This window comes from Ceratotherium simum, chromosome X (assembly GCF_057802395.1).
Source record: "Ceratotherium simum simum isolate JZ-2026a chromosome X, ASM5780239v1, whole genome shotgun sequence".
In the NCBI taxonomy this organism is placed as follows: domain Eukaryota; kingdom Metazoa; phylum Chordata; class Mammalia; order Perissodactyla; family Rhinocerotidae; genus Ceratotherium; species Ceratotherium simum.
Genome location: NC_141940.1, coordinates 128,215,935 through 128,236,245, shown reverse-complemented (window position 1 = coordinate 128,236,245; position 20,311 = coordinate 128,215,935). Strand labels below are relative to the sequence as shown.

Below are 20,311 nucleotides of genomic sequence, written 5' to 3'. Positions count from 1 at the left end.
ATGAGGAGCTTGAGGGTTTGCAAAAGAGTCTGGAGAGGCGAACAAGCATTACTGGAAATGCCTTGTGTTGGGTTTGGGGTGGGAAGGGGTGGAGAGCACGGAGTGGGGATGAGGTCGTGAAGGGGATCCTGTGTCTCAAGGAATCTCCTGCCATTTCATTGTAGGATTGTGTTTCTCCACACAGGATTCAATTACCTTTTTTAAAAAATGGACATAGAACGTTGTATAAGTTTCAGGTGTAAAACATGTTGATTTGTTACATGTGTATCTTGCAAGAGCCTTATGAAGACTCCTCTTAAGGTCAATAGGGATTTTATCAGCTTATTTTGGTTGTAGTTTTCAATTTTTAAAAATGTTTAGGCAATCTATCCCACCTTCCCCAAAATGCTAATTCTTGTATGTGGATTAGTGTTTAACCAACGCTTTCTCACGTCTCAATTCTTTGTCTGTGTGTCCTTTTCAGATGTATCAAACAAAAAGTCCATTAAAAAAGGATTCTTTTACTTTAAATAGGAGACATCTCCCAAAATTCATGTGGGCTGTGAGTCTATTTTACTGAAAAGAACACTGAATTTACCCGTCTTCCTGGGGCAGTGGCTATGACCAGCGTCCTGTTTCCACCCCAACCAGGCGTAGTGTGGCTCGATTCTGAAGCTGTCTACCTGGAATTAGCAAAGCATCTGTGTGTTTAGGGCTTCAGGTCTCCTTAACTGCCTCACTCAAGATGCCAGCACATGTCTCTGGGGTCCCCAGGTGCCCCACACTTCTGACCCACTGACTATTGATTCCGGGGTTCCTATGAGCCCTTCAGGTTTGACCAATGATTTGCGAGAAACACTCACAGAACTCAAGAAAGTACTATACGTGTGATTCAATTTGTTTTTTTAACGAGGTCACACTGGTTTATAAAATTGTGTAAGTGCCCATCAACAGATGAACAGATAAAGAAGATGTGCTATACATATGCAGTGGAATACTACTCAGCCATGAAAAAGATGAAATCATGCCATTAGTGACAACCTGGATGGACCTTGTGAGTATTATGCTAATTGAAATAAGTCAGACAGTGATTTCAGTTTTATTATAAAGGACACAGACCAGGAAGAGACAAGCAAACAGCCTCAGCCACAGAGTGTGGGCTGGGAGGGTCTCAAAGGGAAATGCCTGAACCCTTTTCCCGAGAGGAAGAGGCGTCACCTTGCAGCATATCAACCAAGAAGTCCCTTCACCCCGAGATTTGGTGTCTGGGGTTTTATTGGGATCTCCTTACAGAGGCATGATTGATTTAATCATTGGCCATGTGATGGAACTCAGTCTCCATCCCTCTTTCCTCCCAGAGGTCCGGCTGGCTCCCTAGTGCACAAACCAGCTTTTAACTTCAGTGGCATCTAAAGTCCTATCGCTTTATATTTAGTGCTGCACCTCCTTTGCATATAAATCCTTAAATTAGCTCCTGGAAGGAGCTTATTTCTAATTCAGCTGTCATCCACGGTGAGGAGTCAGGGGTCCACGCCCAGAACACCCCACCTTTGTCTGGTGTAGTGAGTCACCTCCATCCAGAGACCCAATTCGTTCCAGCCCCAGACTATGACCCCCCTAGGTTCTCTCTCCAGTGGGATATCTCCAGCCCTCTCATAGAGCCTTCTTCTTCCCGGTCCTCCTATGGGCATGATCTGGGGGCTTCTATTTCCTCCACGTGTTGAGAATCCTCTTGTCTGGGTAATGGTTCTTGTGATGTGCTGGTCCAACCAGAACACAAGGACGGCCATTTAACAAGGCAAGAAGGTGCCCGCAGTATGTTGGAAACGAGCTTGGGATGCCCAAGGGACACAGCATTGCACCCAAAATGCAGCTTAGCACCGGGAGACAGGATGAAAAGAATTCTGTCTGACAATGGTGTTTCTGTAGGAAACTCACTCCTATGCACACACATATACTCACATGCACACACACATACTCACATGCAGGCACATATACTCCCATGCACATGCATTCACATGCACACACACAGTCATGTGCACACACATTCACATACATATATTCACATGCACACACTCACATGAACACACACGTGCACACACATTCACATGCACACACATATGCTCACACACACATACTCCTATGCACACACATATACTCACATGCATGCACATATATTCCCATATACACACATACATTCACACACACATGCACACACATTCACATGCACACACATGTACACTCACATGCATGCACATATATTCTCATGTACACACATGCATTCACATGCACATACTCACACGAATATACACATTCAAATGCACATGCATATATCCACATACATTCACGTGCACACACACATTCACATGCACACATATATTCACATGAATACACATATACTCACACACAATATACATACACAGTATACTCACATGCATGCATTCTCATGCACATACATTCACATGCACACACACAGATATACTCACATGCACATACACGTAACACATGCATTCTCATGTACTCACATGCACACATACACAGATACATTCACATGCACACACACATACTCACCCAGGGTGGCCCTGGGCAGCCAGGGAGTTATGCTGACATAGAAAGGGGCTGAAGAAACGAGCTGCTTCCTGGCTCTAATGCATCTTGTGGAGAATTCATCACACCCACTTATCTCACTATCATGCTTAAACACATGATAGATGCTGGGTTAAAAAAAGCAAGCACCGATCATTTGCAGAACATTTCACAGCCTGGGGCTTATAATGAAGATGGAGGAAATGAGATTCCATTTGTAATTCTTTAATTCCTAAATGTTTTGACAGCTCATGAAATAGATGGTTTTATTCATTTATTCTTGGTTATATCTGATGTCACCATCCTAATCGTTACCCATCAGAGTCACGCCTGTGTGACAGGGAGGGTGCCATGATGAATGCTGAGATGCATGTGTGTGTATCAGCATGCTCATATAGACTCACCCACTTGTGTGCACACATATACTCACATGCACACACAGACCCCCCCACACACGCTCATATGCTCACACAGATGCACACACACACATGCTCATGTGCACACACAGATTCACCAACATGTGCACACAGACTCACACATACACACATGCACACATGCACACACACATTCTCACACAGGCTCACACACGCACGCTCACGTTCATACACAGACTCACAGACGTGCACACAAACTCACCCACATGTGCACACACATGCTCACGTGCACACATAGACTTACAGACATGCACACACACTCACCCACATGTGCACACACACTCACTTACACACATGCTCACATGAACAGAATCACACACATACACAGACACAAGCACACACAGACACACATGCTCACATGCATTACACAGACTCAACCACATGCACACACACATTCTCACACAGTCACACACAGTGACGCACATTTGCACACACACGAATTTAACTTTGGGGCATTTTCCTGCATCCTCTGGTGGAGGGGGAGACATCCAAGAATTGGGGGTCCCAGGACCTGCGTTCAGATTTCTGCTTCATTCTTGTTAACCGTGGGAGCCAGCCTGAACCACCCTCCCTCTTTAAGCCTCAGTTTCCTCACTTGGAAAGGGGATTTGCAGTAACAGCTTTTCCAGCAGGAACGAATGAAGCCATACGAGGGAAAAGCTCTCGGCAAGTAGAAACACGACTGCAGAGGATAAACACCAACCACAATGAGGGTGACATTGAGAAATATGTGCCAGGCATTGTATGAAGTGCTAACACACCGTTTTACAGACGGGGACCCAAGGCTCAGAGAGGTCTCTCATTTGCCCAAGGCACACAGCTGGTGGGTGGAGAAGCCGGGATTCGAACCCAGGACCACCAGCTCTTGGTCAATATTCTCACCCACTGCATGTGCTGCCTTCTCCCAGAAATGTCTCAAAGGAGGCTGGGATATGCAGAGGGGAGAGTGGGTGTGGGAAGACTTCCGAGTACACGTGGGTTCTGGGGTAGAAAGTGTGTCGTGCAGCGAGAGGGCGGCTGCAGCCATGTAACAAGAAGAGAGAACGTCCACAGTGCCCAGCTCCTGCCTCTGTCTGTGCAGTAGCCTCCCGCTGAGCTGGTCACTGTACTGGGCATGAAGATAAAGCAGAATGTCTGAAATGGACTGAGTGTGTCCCCACCAAATCCATATGTGGGAGCCCTAATTCCCAGGACCTCAGAATGCAGCTGTATGTGGAGATGGGTCTTTAAAGAAATGATGAAGGTAACATGAGGTCATTATGGTGGGTCCTGATCCAATAGGACTGGTGTCCTTGTAAGAACAGGAGATGAGGACACAGACACGCACAGAGGGACGACCATGTGAGGACACGGGGAGAAGATGGCGCCCCACACCAAGGAGAGAGGCCTCAGGAGGAACCAGCCCTGCCCATGCTTGGATCTCAGAATCCAGCCTCCAGGACTGGGAGAAATAAATGTGTGTTGATTAAGTCACCCAGTCTGGGGTCCTTTGCTACGGCAGTGTAGCAAACTAATTCTGTGTGCAAATGATTGCTGCTCTCCGACTGGGAACACACACCTGCAAAGGGCTCTGTGTGGTGGCCAGCTCCGGCAGGTGTGTGCACATTCCAGGAAGGAGCTGTGTGCACGCTCCTTCTCCAGGGGAAGGTGCTTACGATGCACTCGTCTGCTGCTTGATGCGTCGTGGGAGGAAGACGCTCCCGACACACAGACCATCCTCACTAGAAAGTTCCCGTCCCAGATCATCTCTGTTTCTCATGGGTTCTGCATCTCGGTCCGTGTGCATGAGGAAAACCACAGGGCTCCACTGCGACTGGGGTCCCCACGTTCACGTGATTGTTCCTGTCGACCGTCTCCTTCCCGAATGTCGAGTCCTCGTGTCGGCGTTTGGTGTCCGATGCCCAGGTTCTCTGCAGCCTTTGTGAATTGTGTCCCTGAAGAAATACCCAGGCCATTTCAGCTGAAAGGGCTTGGTTGTTTTCACAACAGAGCAGCACAGAGAGTGAGGCACACATGGGGAAGTCACGGAGGATGCAGAGTCTCACGTCTTCAAGTCGTGTATGCTGTGAGCTGTCTCAGCGCCAATGCAGAACAAGAACGGAGCACTAAGTCCTGCTCCTGAAGACACGGAGCCCTGCCTTGCCTCCACATCGGCCGCTCTCTCCTCCATGAAAACCTCTCCCTGGAAGGTACAGCTGGGATGTGCACACCTGGACCCAGCCAGCCCGCTTCTGACACCAGCAAACTGGTGAGATGCAGGTGGGGGGTGGGTGTGTCTGCTCGGACTCCTGGCCACACCAGGAAATCACTCAAGGTCACGTGCCACCTATGGCCGGGGTCAGAGCACTCTGTGTGATCTGTGGTCTTCAAAGGTCAATGAATGACTGCATGGAAAGAGGGGAGGGAGAGAGGGAAGGAGTGGGGGAGGGAGGGATGGAGGGAGGGAGACAGTGAGAGAGAGAAGGAAGGAAGGAAGGAAGGAGGAAGAGAGGAAGGAAGCAGGAAGGAAAGAAGAAGGAAGGAGGGAGGAAGGAAGGGAGGAAGGGAGGAAGGAAGGAAGGAGGAAGAAAGGAAGGAACAAGGAAGGGAGGAAGGGAGGGAGGAAGGAAGGAAGGGAGGCAGGAAGAAGGAGGAGGGAGGAAGGAAGGAGGGAGGAAGGAAGGGAGGGAGGAAGGAAGGAAGGAAAAAAGGAGGGAGGAAGGGAGGGAGAGAGACAGAGAGAGAAAGAAAGAAAGGTGGAAAGAAAGAAAGAAAGAATGAGAGAGAAAAAGAGTTTCTCTAAGAGCATCCAGGCCAAGCAGCGACCCTCAGCCCGTGTCCTGATGCAACAAATAAAATGCTGTCCATCTGACCTCCGCTTTGAACTTTTTCAAGACCTGCTTGGTTTTACGGAAAAGCAACACTGGCTGCTTCTGTCTGCACCTGAGATGGGTCAGTGCTGGGTGCAAGACGACCTCTGTCGGCGACCTTCCCCAAGAGGGTTTCCACTCCCAACGTCGTGGGAAAGGGGACCAACGGGCCATCGCTCCGGTCGGCTGAAGACAGATGCGTATGCGTGGGCCACTGTGACGTCCTGCTGTCCCTCCCAGGCTGGCCTCCGCCTCTGGCCTCTGCACCTGCTCCTTGCACCTTCTGGAATGTTCTGCCCTCAGGTTTCCCTCGGGTCTCTCTCACACACCCATTGGAGAGATGGTTCCAGACCACTCAGCCCTGCGTGACTCTGTGCTCACCGTGCTTCCCTTTCTCCTAGACCTGACGTGTCATTGAAGGATACGTCCCGCCCCTCATCCCCGCCACCGCGTGAGCCCGTGAGAGTGGCCCGCTCCTCAGGTGTGCGTATCTGTGCCTGGCTGTCTCTCCGTCACCAGCAAAGTCCCTGGCAGGTGAGAGATGAGGCTTAAATATGTGCCCAGTGAATGCATATGGCCTGTTACAGACTGAAGGTGTGTCCCCGCCAAATTCATATGTGGAAGCCCTCACCCCCAATGGGATGGTGTGAGGAGGTGGGGCCTTTGGGAGGTGACTGGGGTTAGATGAGGTCATGAGGGTGAGTCCCCATGATGGGATTAGTGTCCTTATAAGAAGAGGAGGAGAGACCACAGTTCTCTCTCCACCATGCGAGGTCACAATGAGAAGATGGCCATCTACAAGCCAAGAAAAGAGCCCTCACCAGAACATGACCATGCTGCCACCTTGATCTTGGACTTCTAGCCTCTAGAACCATGAGAAACAAATGTCTGTTGTTTAAGCCCCCAGTCTGTGGGATTCTGTTACAGCAGGCAAAGTTAATGACTATGACCCAACACCAAGGTCTATATTTGAATGACGACGCACTCTAGGTCATCAACAAAGCATGGAGAGGAAACAAAGACCACATTTCTCCTAAATCCCTTCAACCTAGAACCCTGTACACAATACTCGTAGGAGTAATGGTGAAAGCAGCTTGGGTGGGAGCAGCAGAAACCCCTGTGGCATCTCCCTGTACCACGCAGTGCCCTAAATACCACCAGGGAATCCTTCTGAGTCATTGCCCGCCCATCCTGATGATGCCTTCTACATGCAGAAATACCCACATGGCACCCACGGCATGCCGGATACTGGAAAGCACCTCATAGGCGTCAGCGCATTTAATCTGCACGACAACACCACGGGGTGCGTATGGATATTGTTCCCAATTTACAGAGGGGGGCATGGAGGAAGAAGAGACTAATCAACGTGGCCAAGACGACACAGCTGGTATTGCTGGTGATACAGTTAGAACAAAGGAAGCCATGTCCCTGGTTGCTGAGCTATGAAGCCACGTCCATAGTCTGTGAGCTATGAAGACACGTCTCTAGTTGGTGAGCTGTGAAGCCACGTCCATGTTCCTGAGCTATGAAGCCACGTCCGTGGTCCTGAACTATAGAGCCATGTCTGTGGTCCATGAGCTATGAGGCCACATCTCTGGTCAGGGACCTCTGAAGCCACACCCGTGGTCCATGGCTATGACCTCTAAAATCCCTTACCTGCAGGGTGAAGATGTAGATAATATTTCAAGACTAAAGAGCTCAAGCTTGGGGACGTTCATCTCCAGGAAAGAGAGTTATTAACACCTCCCTCTTCCTCCCCAAGCTGGCCCTCTGGCTAGATCAGCGATGTCACTGACCTCCTAGAGAAGTTCAGCTGAGCTCAGAGCCAGCTGACAACTCCAGGCCCATAAAACGCACGCAATTAGTGATTTCCAACAGCACAGGTAAATAAGGCAGCACCTCTCAATTTGCCGAGAAACGATCAATAGAAACGTAGTTAATGAGATTCCACATTGCTCTTCTCCCAGGAGAAAATGCACATTTTGTGCTTGTTTCTACCTACCTAGAGTTTAGTAAGCTGGGCATGGAATTGCAAAACAGATTCTCTGTTTCAGTTTTTAAAATTCATCTATAGGCACTGTCCCCTCTAGGAAGGTATCTGAGATCCAGATAGCCAGACACGTTCAAAACATCTGGGCACTTAGGTCCACGATGATGAGCATTCTGAGGGTGAAATGTTGGCAAAATACCTAATTAAGATGGATAAGCAGAAAGTCTCGAACCAGTCCTGTTCCCTCTCTGGCCTCATGGAAAACCAAAGAGAGGTGACCAGTGTCGAATGGTGAACCTGTAGACCTACTGCCCTTCCCAGTAGAATGTGACTATCTGCCCCCATGCAGCTGTAGTCGATCTGAGCTGTCTTCCAGCACATTCCCCGAAGGATGAAGTATGTATCCTGGGTGCCACGTGCCGGGAAATGAGAGTCGGCTTCTGCACAGACAAGAAGGGGCTCTAAACAATGCCCCCTCTGGCATAAATAACATATCCCCTTTCACTTACACCTTTAAAATAATAATAATAATCCTTACAGACTTGGAAGGGGCAGATGTCTAAAATGTGAACCAAAACCCAAGAACGGAATGTGCTGGTTTCATCAGAGGCAGCAGAGTCTTTGCAGACCCAGATGCCTGCTGGGGGCCAGGGGGAGAGAGCTCGGCATCTTTATAAAGTTTTTCTCTGCGTGAAGCCACTCTCGAGTCTCGGGGACTGTTGGAGCTGAAAGCAATGGAAGCCATTTCAATGCAATTCAGTACAAAAAATGTGTATTAACTGCTCACCCACATTTTGTTGGCTCTCAGGGCCAAGGAAGATAATTTTGCAAATAGCCCTTGCCACTCGGGAGCTTACACTAGGCAGGGGCGGTGGGTCGATGTTTGGGCACAAATGCATGAAAGAAATAAAATGATAAGCAAACTAAATGGAACATGGGATGGATTTTAAAGTGTGCTATAATAGAGCTGCAAGCAATGTACGAGTGTAGGGAAAAAATGAATGCCTTATAATTACATAATTATACAGGGCTTTACAGTTTTGGAAATGCTTTCACATATATTGTGTCAGCAATTTCCACAACAATCTTATGAGATATTATTATCCAGAATTAACAAATTACAAAAGTGAGGGGCATAGTAGAGGGGCGAGAGGAGATGGGAGGTGCTGCATGGAATTTGCCAGATCTTGGTTCTTCCGGAGACCCCAACCCTCTCCATCTTCCTCCTCAATCTGCCTCCATCCTATGGGCCCATCATCCATGCCCACGGCTTCATCTGTCATCTCCCTCTCTGCCTTCATCATTGAAATTGCAACGTCCATCTCTGCTCTCCTCTGAGCTGCAGACACACATTCGTGGCAGCCCAGTTGGCTTCTAGAAGAGGAAACCCTACTTACACATCTCAAGGTCAAGACACTTGGGCATTTCCCCATTCTCCCATCTCTTGGACAGGCACCCCCTGCCCAATTTCCTGAGTCAGAAGCCCCCAACTATCCTTGAGTCTTTCTTCCTTCACTTCCCATAGTCAACAAGTCAAGATCTGTTGATTTTATCTCTGGACTAGTTTTCAAAACAGTCTCCTCCTCTCCCTCTCTACCATGTCCAGCCCCACCTACACCACTGCAAAGGCCTCTAACCAGATCCCAGGTCCCCCTATGCCCTCCAGTCCATTGGACGCTCTGTAGGCTGGACGCGTCTGATCCTGTTACCTCATCGCTGATATTCCTCAACTGGGGTCCTGGGAGGGAGGCCAGCCTTAATGTCCTAAGGCTGTCATTGCACATCACAGATGATAAGCTTGTCCCCTTGTACGTCTGGAATAGGGCTGGGACCAGCCACCCTTGGGAGAATTGAGACGAGGTTAACTCAGATCATTTCTGGGGTCTGGGGTTCAGATGGGGGACCCAGTTGGGAAAGCAGTGCTGAGCATTTGACCCATTTTCTGCATCACATATGGTCCCAGACTTGCTCATCTCCTTGGACCCTGGTCCAGCCTTCAACCTTCCTTCAAAGGCTCCATCCCTGGCGAAGCCTTTGCCTCCTGTCTCCCACACTAGGGCAGACCATAGCCACCACACTTCTCCTGTTAGCGCTTATTAAAATGGCAGAGAGACAAACTGAGTGATAACTAGTTGGGTTCTTGTTGTCCTGGTGCAATTATGGGAAGTGCCTGTCCTGACACCCCATTGAACTGTCTTGAAGTGGGGAGGGTTGTGTGAGCCGTCATAATCTGAACTGCCATTATGTCCTGACTCCTTGCTCCGTGCCTCTTATGTCATCCCATCTGATTAATCTTCATGATACACCTGAAAGGTGGGTCTTATCAACCTACTTTACAGAGGAAGGAGCTGAAACCAATAAACTTGCCAAAGACACAAGATTATGGCCATGAGAGCTGAGACCCAAGGAAAGAGGGTGTATGGATTTCCTGTGGCTGCTCTGAGAAATGACCACAAACTTGGTGGCTTAAAACTACACAAATTTATCATGTGAACAATCTGAGAGGTCAAAAGTCCAGAATGAATGTCACTGGGCTAAAATCTAGATGTTGGCGGGGCTGTGTTCCTTCTGGAGGCTCCGGGTGAGAACCCATTTCTTTGCCTTTTCCAACTTTTAGAGGCCACTGCCTTCCCAGGCTTGTGGTCCCTTCCTCCATCTTCGAAGTCAGCAATCACATCACCTCTGCTTCTATTGCCACCTCTCCTTCCCTGCCTCTGACCCTCCCGCTTCTCTCTTATAAAGACTCTTATGATGACATGGGGCTCACCTGGATCAGCCAGGATCTCCTACCAGAGGTCTGATGCCAGCAAGGGTAGAGCCATGGGTGGTAGGTCCCTACAGCATGACAGAACATCAACAGAGGGTGTTGTCTCTCTTAAGATGCTGTTACAGCGTGCTTGAATGCCGATAAAGGATCCCGTGCAAAGGGGAAGCTCACGATACAGAGGTGGGAAGGAAGGACGGCCGGATGTCTGTCCTTCAACTGATTAATTAAACCTGCCACCCTCTCGGCACATCTATCAGAGAACCAATCATTCAAATGATCGACCTTCCCTGGACCAACAGACTGACTGGAATGCATGTTTAAGAGAACCGACAATCACTAGTCAGATATTTTATTGTGATGTGGGCACATTCTACATCGTGAATTTGACCATCTTCCATTACAGACGAGATAAAGTGATTTTCAAAGAGGCCCGGGCTTGTTTGATACGACTCCTGCACAAGATGCACCTAGCGTGGAGAATCGTGCTTTTTCCTGGTGCCCACTGATCTTGAGGCAACGGGAGAGGGAGCTGGGATGACATCCCAACGCAATGGCCACATGGCATGGGAGATGCACGTTTTCTCTGTCGGCGCTGCCTTCCATTTACGAAGCTACAAACGCTTCCTAGAGGTCTGAACAGCACGCACACCCTCTGAAAAGCGTAATCTACGCCAGCACTGAGCATGAAACAGCATAAACCAAATGGTCATGTTTTTTTGATGGGGCGTAGAATGGAGGTTTTAGAGTGATATAAAATAATGCCAGAACACAAAGACACGTAAGTCATACGGTCTCCCCCCAGGGACCAAGGGCACATCCTTGCAGACTATACGTGACGCATGCACACACTCATGTAATAAACAATACGGATATACACAATTACCGTTACAAAGATGACATGGTAGCCTGATGCATTTTTACTTCATTTCCATTGAATATCCATCCACTACACAACTCTCAAGTTTCATAATTTTCTCTCTTATGTGTAAAGGCACCATAACTCCAACAGTGCCCTGTGGTTATTTTTAATCCACATGTACAGATGATGATGACAGAATTGAACAAATGATTCAGATGTTTAAAGTTTCACCTTCATTTCCGAATACTATAGAAACAGCGGTACATGTTCTCTGGGGATGCTCGAGTCATTCACAGCGATTCATGGTGGAATTGGAATTAGTCCACGCAAGGGTTGATGCTTTGCTGCGGAAAGAACTTAAAACTTGAAATCCCTTTGCTTGAGGAATTGGAGAATAAAAGATGAGCTGATAAGAAAGCGAAGTGAAAAGTTGGGGAGTTCGTTAAGCTCTTCAAGGAGCCCTGGGGGCGGCTGATTTTCTTAGGGACTTTGAGATGGAAGCCAGAGAAACTAAGGGAGGCTGACCCCAGGAAGAGAGTGAGTAACCGTGCTCGTTCATTCTAAAACTTGATGAGAACAGACAATTATCCTAGGGAGAAAGCTGTCAAAATTGACTCCAAAAGAGTCGAAAAGCTCAAGAAAGCAATGAGCGTTCAAGAAAATTTGAGAACTGACTTAGCATTATTCTTCTGAAAATTCCCAAACCCAGAGAGTTTTCAAAGGCCAACCGTTTCAATTTTCAAAAGCAGATACTTTTCAAGATCATTAGACTATGCTGAAACATAGGAAGGAAAATAGAAAGAAAACCTTCTCAATTATCTCTCTCTTTTCTTCTACAAAGCATCAAAACTTTAGTATTGAAAAGTCACAAAAACAGCAGAGAAAGGGAATCTGCAGCTCGGGGATAAATATCTATCCAAAGCCCTCAATGAAGTGACGGGAAAACGGAAACCTGCGGTGCATTACAGAAGGATGCTCACGACAGTAAGACTCCTAGAAATTTGGGACCGTCTGTTCTAAGGAACATTCTCATCCAAGTTATGCAAATGAGGGAGTTAAAGGAAATAAAAATATAATCATCTCTCTGGATCAGAGCCAGCAAATTTTTTGTGTAAAGGGCCAGATAATAAATATTTTTGGCTTTGGGGGCCATCTGTTCTCTGTTGTAATGACTCAACTCTGCCATTGCAACGTGGAAACCACCGTGGCCAACACGTAAATGATTGGGCGTGTGTGCCAATAAAACTTTATTTACAAAAACATGTGGCCTGCCCGTGGACCAGAGTTTGCCTAACCCTGCTCTCAGAAGCAAAATGTTTTTTGTAAAATTGCAGGAATACTTCATTTAAAAAAATAAATAAAACAGGAACAACATACAGCATAGTGCATAATAAAGCAAAATATACAAATGATAATATATATAAGTATTCAAATAAAGAAATAGTAGATGTTTTCCCAACAAAATAAATAAGATCTTGGGGCCACCTACAGGATCTATTATTTAATTGTCTATAGAGTGGATAAGAAAGTTTTCAACAGAAGCATATATATTAGAATGAAGGAGGCAATATGATCAGTATTTGCAGATTAAATAGTCATATGGCTAAAGAAATTAGAGGCTGAAACTCTATTAGAAATAACAAGATGTCAGTGATGGAATTGATGAAGATGCAAAGCATCAGGAATTCCCAGGACTCGGAATGTGGATTGGCAAAACGGTCCTGGAAAACCAGAAGGAATTCTCCAGAAAATGTGGACACGTGTGAACCTTATAGCCTTAAAATGCACTGCCTGCTATGTCCTCTAGAGAAACTGATGCAGGAGTGGACGTGGAGATGTGCAGAGGAACCTTCACACCAACCCTGCTGGTGACAGCAAAGAAATGGAAACAGCCCAACTGTTTCTGAATCCGGAGAATGGATCTAAACCGTGTTGTATACGCACATGGGAGACTTTACAGGGAAGGAAAGGAATAACCTACTTCTACATGCGTCAACGTGGACAGACTACAAACATTTAATACTGAGTGCGGTGGGTCAAACTGTGTCCCCCAAAAGATACGTTGAAGCTCTGACCCCTGGAACCTGGGAACGGGACCTTACTTGGAAACAGAGTCTTTGCAGATGTGATTAAGTGAAGGATGGAGATGAGGGCGTCCTGGAGGAGGGTGGCCCTAAATCCAATGACAGTGTCCTCATCAGAGACAGAAGAGGAGACACAGACACAGAGGAGAAGCCACGTGGAGATGGAGGCAGAGACGGGAGGGAGGTGGCCACCAGCCCAGGGACGCCTGGAGCCCCAGAAGCTGGAAGAGGCAGGAAGGACCCTCCCCTGGAGCCTGTGGAGGGAGCGCGGCCCTGCCACCCCTTCATCTCAGACCTCTGGTCTCCAGGACTGGGGGAGGGTGAATTGCTGTGGTTTTAAGCCCCCCAGTGTGGGGCCACTTGTTACGACAGCCCCAGTTAACTAAATGACGGAGCAAAGAAAGCAAATCACAGATATTATTCTACTTATATGAGGATCAGAAAATGCAAAATTAAATTTCTGAAACGCACTCATGTGAGACATTTATAACCAGAAACAAGAGAATATTTAACACCACGTCTAGGTAAGAGCTTACCTACTAGGGGAGGGAGGAAGGTGCATTTAGGGAAAAGCATGGACACGTTCTGGTGTTGGAATTATGTGTGTGCTCATTTTATTACTGACTTTCAAATATTTTATTTATTTTGTTGTCTGCATAGTTTGCAATTTTTTTAATCCTACTCACAACAGAAACAAACATTACAACTTCATAAAATCATGAGGATTAATGCCATAGGAAATGTATGGGCATTTATTGAGAATTAATAAAACACTTCTGAAAAGCATTAAGATTCTGGTCGCCAACTCTGACGTGGTGGAGTTTTTCTCCATTCCATGCAATTCTCTGACAGCAGCTGGGTGTCCTACAATCCCACTCAGTCCTGACACTGTCTACCTGGAGATGGTGTCAGAGCCCACAGGTGAAGGGCTCCGTCCCACAAGACTATCCCCGACTTCAGGTGCCCAGGTTGTCACCTGTGCTTCTGATCCAACAAGTTCCCAGGACTCTCTCCTTGGGTTCGATTAATTTGCTAGAACAGCTCACAGAAGTCAGAGAAACATCTTACTTACTAGAGCCCCGGTTTGTTATAAAAGGATGTACCTCAGGAACAGCCAGACGGAAGAGATGCATGGGGAAAGGGTATGGAGATTCCACGCTCTTCCCAGATGCCACTTCCCCCAAGTCTCCATGTGTTCACCCACTCGGAAGCTCTCCAAATCCCCTCCTTTCCGGTTTTTCTAGAGTCTCCCTTACATAGGCATGATTCATGAAATCATTGGCCATTGGTGACGAAACACAGTCTCCATCCCTCTCCACTCCGGGAGGTCAGGGGGATGGGACTAAAAGTTCCAGCCCTCTAATCACAGGGTTCGTTCCCCTGGCAACCAGCCCCCATCCACAGGGACATTCCAAAGTCTCCTCATTAACATAACAAAGACGCCTTTATCACTGTGATCACTTAGGAAATTCCAAAGCTTTTAGGAGCTCTGTGCCAGGAACAGGGAGGAAGACCAAACACATATTTCTTATTATAAGTCACACTATCACAAGCTCCAAGAAAGATGTGAGCGACAGGAGAGACACCCGAGTCTCAGACAGGAACAGCTCTGTCTGAAATCTCAACACTCCCTAAATGAAGTCAAACTCCCCCAAATTAATTTTTGTTCTGATGGTTATACTAGCTGGGAAAAGATGACAACAATCCAAATGTACAGAAGAAGAGAGATTGGATCAATAAATGGGTGTCTCCTCATCACAGATCGTGTTTTCTTCAATTTGCAAATCACGTAAAGGTGGTCGGGGGAAAATAGTCACGTCAAAGGGTCAGGAAAGCTAACGAAACTAAGAGGGATGGGGAGGGCACTGCTGGAGATGAGTTGTGACTTCAGAACAGAGGAAGCATACGTAGGTACATAGAAAACAGCTACCGTCGTCTGTGGGGTCAGCAGAGAAGGATGGGGTCTTGGGCACACACACGGGTCCAAGTCTGAACAAGGGACCAGTTTGAACAACAATACCAGCCGTATTCCTCACTATGCAAACGTCATCCAGATTGAGAATCTGGTCGTAACAAGTAAAAACAATCCAGGGATTAATTTCTAAACAGGACAGTAGCCCTGAAACCAGGAAAGTTAAACCACAAAAGGAAACAACCCCTTTAAGAACACAGCGCAATAACAATGTAACTCCTTTAACTCCGTGTTGGCATAAAGTATCCGCTCTAAGAACATAAGTCGAAATGTGAAACATGAGACAAATGGTGACTATCTGTAATAGACAGACCGTTTTCTGAATCAGCATCTCCCCCGGTGGAGAAACGGCCAGAGGACGTGACCAAGTAATTCACACAGAAGTCACGTTCATAAAGGGAAGTCGAATTTTACATGTCACTGCAGAGGGGACTCAGAGATTCAGGAGGAGTCCGGGTTTTGACGCGGTGAAAGGATCTCGTGATGATGGAGGTGTAATTAGAGCTGGAGGAGGCCAGAGGCTGGCGCCCGGTGGTTGCATTTGTTAATTATTATTTGTCAGAATCTAGGTTTCCTTGGTGGCCAAAAGGCTGAGCCAAGGAGAACTCAGAGGTGGAGTGTTCATTGCAATCACTGTCATTTATCGAATGCTTCCTCCCTTCCGGGGCTGGCCCTCATCGTTTCTAATCTTTGAGACCCCGCTGTGGGGAAGAAATTAATATTGTCCACTGGCCAAGACTGTGGAAGCCGGAGGATCTGCCCGCGTCCCACGGCTAGATCGGCTCTCCTCACAGAAAGACGGCCAGAGGAAAGACACACGTCCTTCTTACAAGAAGCAAGATTACTGTCCGATAAATGCACAATTGTACTGGTAATGAAAAACAATGCAAATTTAAATGCGACCGCATAGGGTCTACGCACAAAATATAAAAATATCAGTGGAAACGTGCTGGGGAATTCGGAATAGCAGATTTTACATGTGCATATCCTCTGGATGAACAATCTCCTTTTTAAGAATTTATCCTAAGGAAGTAATCACAGACACACCACATCTCCAGAGGCCCCGTGCCATCCTGGGCAGGTGACTTCGTCCCTGTGTCTTCACTGGTGACATCTAAGATAATGACAACCATGGTGTTTATGAACCACATTGGGTTACCTGGGGATTAAATGCATATAAAGGACTTTTTTTTAAGCCTGTGTCTTAGAGGAAGATGGACCAGAAGTTAATTTTTGTTATAATTATTGCATTTAATGGGAAAAACGGACAACCACCTAAATGCACCTAAAAGGAGGTTAGATAAAGAAACAGATACACCCCCATAATACACCATTTGGTTTCACCCCACTTGGGCAAACACAAATGAAGAAGGATGAACACCCAAAGCAGACACACCAGGTATCTTGAACAGGTGTGGTTCCAGGTGGTTTGTAATTCCAGCAACTACGTGAATGCACATGAGGACCCTTAGTCAGTCAGCATCTTATCTCGGCTATGAGGGATGCTGGGATGTTCACACCTCTGAGTGTGGACATAAGAAGTCCATCTTCCTTGATGGTTGCTGCACCCAACTCCGTGTAAGTGGCCGCCCCCCCGTGCGGCCGAGGATCGCACCATCGGCATCGACAAGGGAACAGTCAGAGACTCACCTTGAGGAACCACCAGCCAAACAGCTTCTTGAGCAGACGCGTGCCCCAGAAGATGTGTCTGTAGAGGTCGGTGTTGACCACCCCGGGGTCCACCACGTTGGCGGTGACGTGGCTGCCCTGGGCTGCCAGCAGCCCCTGGAGGTGGTAGGTGAACAGGACGAGGGCCAGCTTGCTCTGGGCGTAGGCTCCGTGCGGGGAGTACCACCTGCTGCAGAAGCGAAGAAGGAGACGGTGACAGAGCCGGTTACGTCCACGCCCAGATTTCCCACCCTGGCCCTCGCCCTGTCCATTCGCAGCCACCCCTCAATCACCCATGGGGAATCTGGTGGTTTCTCTACGTGTGGGGATTTTTAGAGCTTATTTTTTATCACGATGTGTGGCTTAATTGCCCTGGTGTTGTGTGGGGTCTGCCATTAAGCTTTTGATGGAAGGAGCACCCATTTCAGAAGACATCCATCTCTAATAAGCATACTGGCAGCTGTAGGACACGGCCGCCAGCAAAACCACCCGGGGATGAAGGAGGCTGCCCCCACCCACGAAAGGCCCTCTTTCGGAACCCCCTGGGGGACCTGGGGACCAGAGGGACCCCCATTCCCCATCCCACACCCTCACTCCGGCTCTTAAGCTTTCAATGAGCTAATAAAGAGGGAATCAGTGAAACCCTAGACACCCTACCCTCGACCCTAATACAGGCAGAGCCCCCGGTGCATACTCCCTCCCTCTCTCTCTGAAACCACAGCCTCGCTGTGTGGCCATTAGGTGTGCAGGGTAGGTTCTGTGAGTGATAAATCTTATTTCTCAAAGTTGCCGGCTGGTTTTTGCACAGGTGTATCTTGCGATCATAATAAGACCCATAAGGGCAGGTCCAGCCACAACACTGGCCCCCATGGGCTTGCTACAGTCAGACAGCCGGGCGAGTGCCTCGGGCGTTGATAACTACAGCATCACTATCGACAGGCTGGGATCCTCACAACCACGGGCTGCCAAAGCAGAGCACGTGAACTCAACCACTGCTTAACCACTGGGCCGGCTGCCTTCTCCTTGTCAATTTTTGCTGCCTACACCTCAAGGTGATTTCCTTGGGTGCACACATATTGAAAACGGGGATGCCTTCGTGGTCAAACGCATCCTTTGTCATTTGGGAGCTGTCACTGTCTTCATCCCAATGGTTCTTTTTTCCTTCAAGTTATTGTTATCTGATATTAATACAGCTTTCTTTTGGTTTGATGTGGTCAATATTCTGTTACCCTTAGACTTGAGTGGTGTCTCAAGTTATTTTCTCATTTATGTAAATGCATTTTCTCACACATGTAATTCACCCTATTGAGAGTTTAACACACGCAATGATTAAAAGAAAGAAATCGTACAGTCATCACATTAGATGCAGAAAAACCACTCATTGAAATTCAACACTTCGTGTCGGCAAGGCTTGAAGTAAAAAATTGACATAAGTGAACTAAACTTTGTCCAAATGATTTGGAAAGTGAAACAAAGAAATGTTACCAAGAAAAGCACGTAAAAGAAAAAAGGACGGTAAAAGGAGAAGGGAACTACTTAAATATAGACAATAGTATAAGTAGAAATGATATATATTATTGAGAGAGAAAGCCTGTTACTGGTTCTTTAATCGTCTCCCCTGTAACATTTCCATGATACACTGTGAGATTTCCAGATGAGAGGTGGAACATAAAGACGTATACAGAGAAGACCACAAAACTGTCAACAATTCATACAGTACATGCCCCGTACGCTAACATATGTTTTTGATAAAATAAATGAATGAAAGCGATGATAGGTGCTTATTTTCCTATAACACTGGTAAAATTCAAAGAAATCATCATTTCCGATGCTGCAGAATGTGGGGAAGTTGTCCAGGCACGAAACGGAAGACCATCTGCCTGGGGAGCCAACTACTGTATCTTCCTGATGGGCATCTAGACGACACGTATCTACAGCTTTAAAACTCTGTCTCTTTGAACTTAGTAACTTCAGTGTTTGAAATGTATCCTAAGAAAACAATAACAATTTGTTACTGTTACATTACCTATTATTGTTACATTATTGTTACATTAGAACTAACAACATTGTAACTAATATTGTTATACCAATATTAATTGTATTATACACAAATTGTTATAACAATAACCATAATAAAACTAATTGTTATAACAATAACAAAATTAATGTTATTGTTAATGAGCAAGAAAAACTGTAAATGGTTTAAAATCAAAATTAGATGTACTGAGTAAACGACTGAACACGGACAAAACACCCATTTTACATGATGTCTGCAGAATTTATGGTTTAGCCACTGTCATTTCTGATGGTTTCAATGTTTTCCTTTATCCAAGCAGAGGACACTCTCTCTGTCTTAAAAGCTCTTGATGTGGGTCAGCCAGGTCCTTAATGGAAGAGACAGGAACAGAAAGTCAAACGTTTCTGAGATATTAGGGACGGGCGATTCTTTCTGTCCGCATTTAACCCCGAAGGGGAGAACAGAGCCGCGAGCCCAGCTCTGGGAGCTTGGGGCAAATGAAACCCCGGCCTGAGGTTGAGATACTTTGCTTTTGAAGGTTATCTGATTTTTTATTTTTAAACAGTGAAGTATGCAGTTAAGTTTCACAGTAAATAGACACAAACCAAAATCTGAGCTGATGAGAACATTAAGGGTCTGATGCTTATAGCTTTATAATGTGCTGTTAAGATGATTATATTTTTTAATAGGATTTATTTTTTAGAGCAGTTTTAGGTTCAGGGCGAAATGGAGCGGACAGCACAGAGATTTTCCATTTACCCCCTGTCCCCACCCGTGCACAGCCTCCCCCATTATCAACATCCCCCACCAGATGGTGCATTTGTTACAAAGGATGAATCTACATTGACACGTCATTGTCACCCAGAGTCCCTAGTTTACACTGTGGTTCACTCTTGGTGTTGTACATCCTATGGGTTTGGACAAATGTATAATGACGTGTATCCATCATCATAATATCACACACAGTGTTTTCACTGCCCTAAAAATCCTCTGTGCTCTGTCTATTTGTCTCCCCTCCCCATACCCCCAGCAACCACTATCTTTTTACTGTCTCTATAGTTTTGCCTTTTCAGAGTGTCATAGAGTGGGAATCATACAGTACGTAG

General features: G+C 46.8%; 1 protein-coding gene across 1 annotated transcript in view; it reads right to left on the bottom strand.

Annotated features, from left to right (window-relative positions):
* Positions 1-20,311, bottom strand: part of LOC147912042 (polyprenol dehydrogenase-like) — a 174,807-nt gene that overhangs the window by 5,541 nt on the left and 148,955 nt on the right. The window contains 1 exon segment of the mRNA XM_087426725.1: positions 17,171-17,378. Coding sequence (XP_087282851.1) covers positions 17,171-17,378 — 208 coding nt within the window.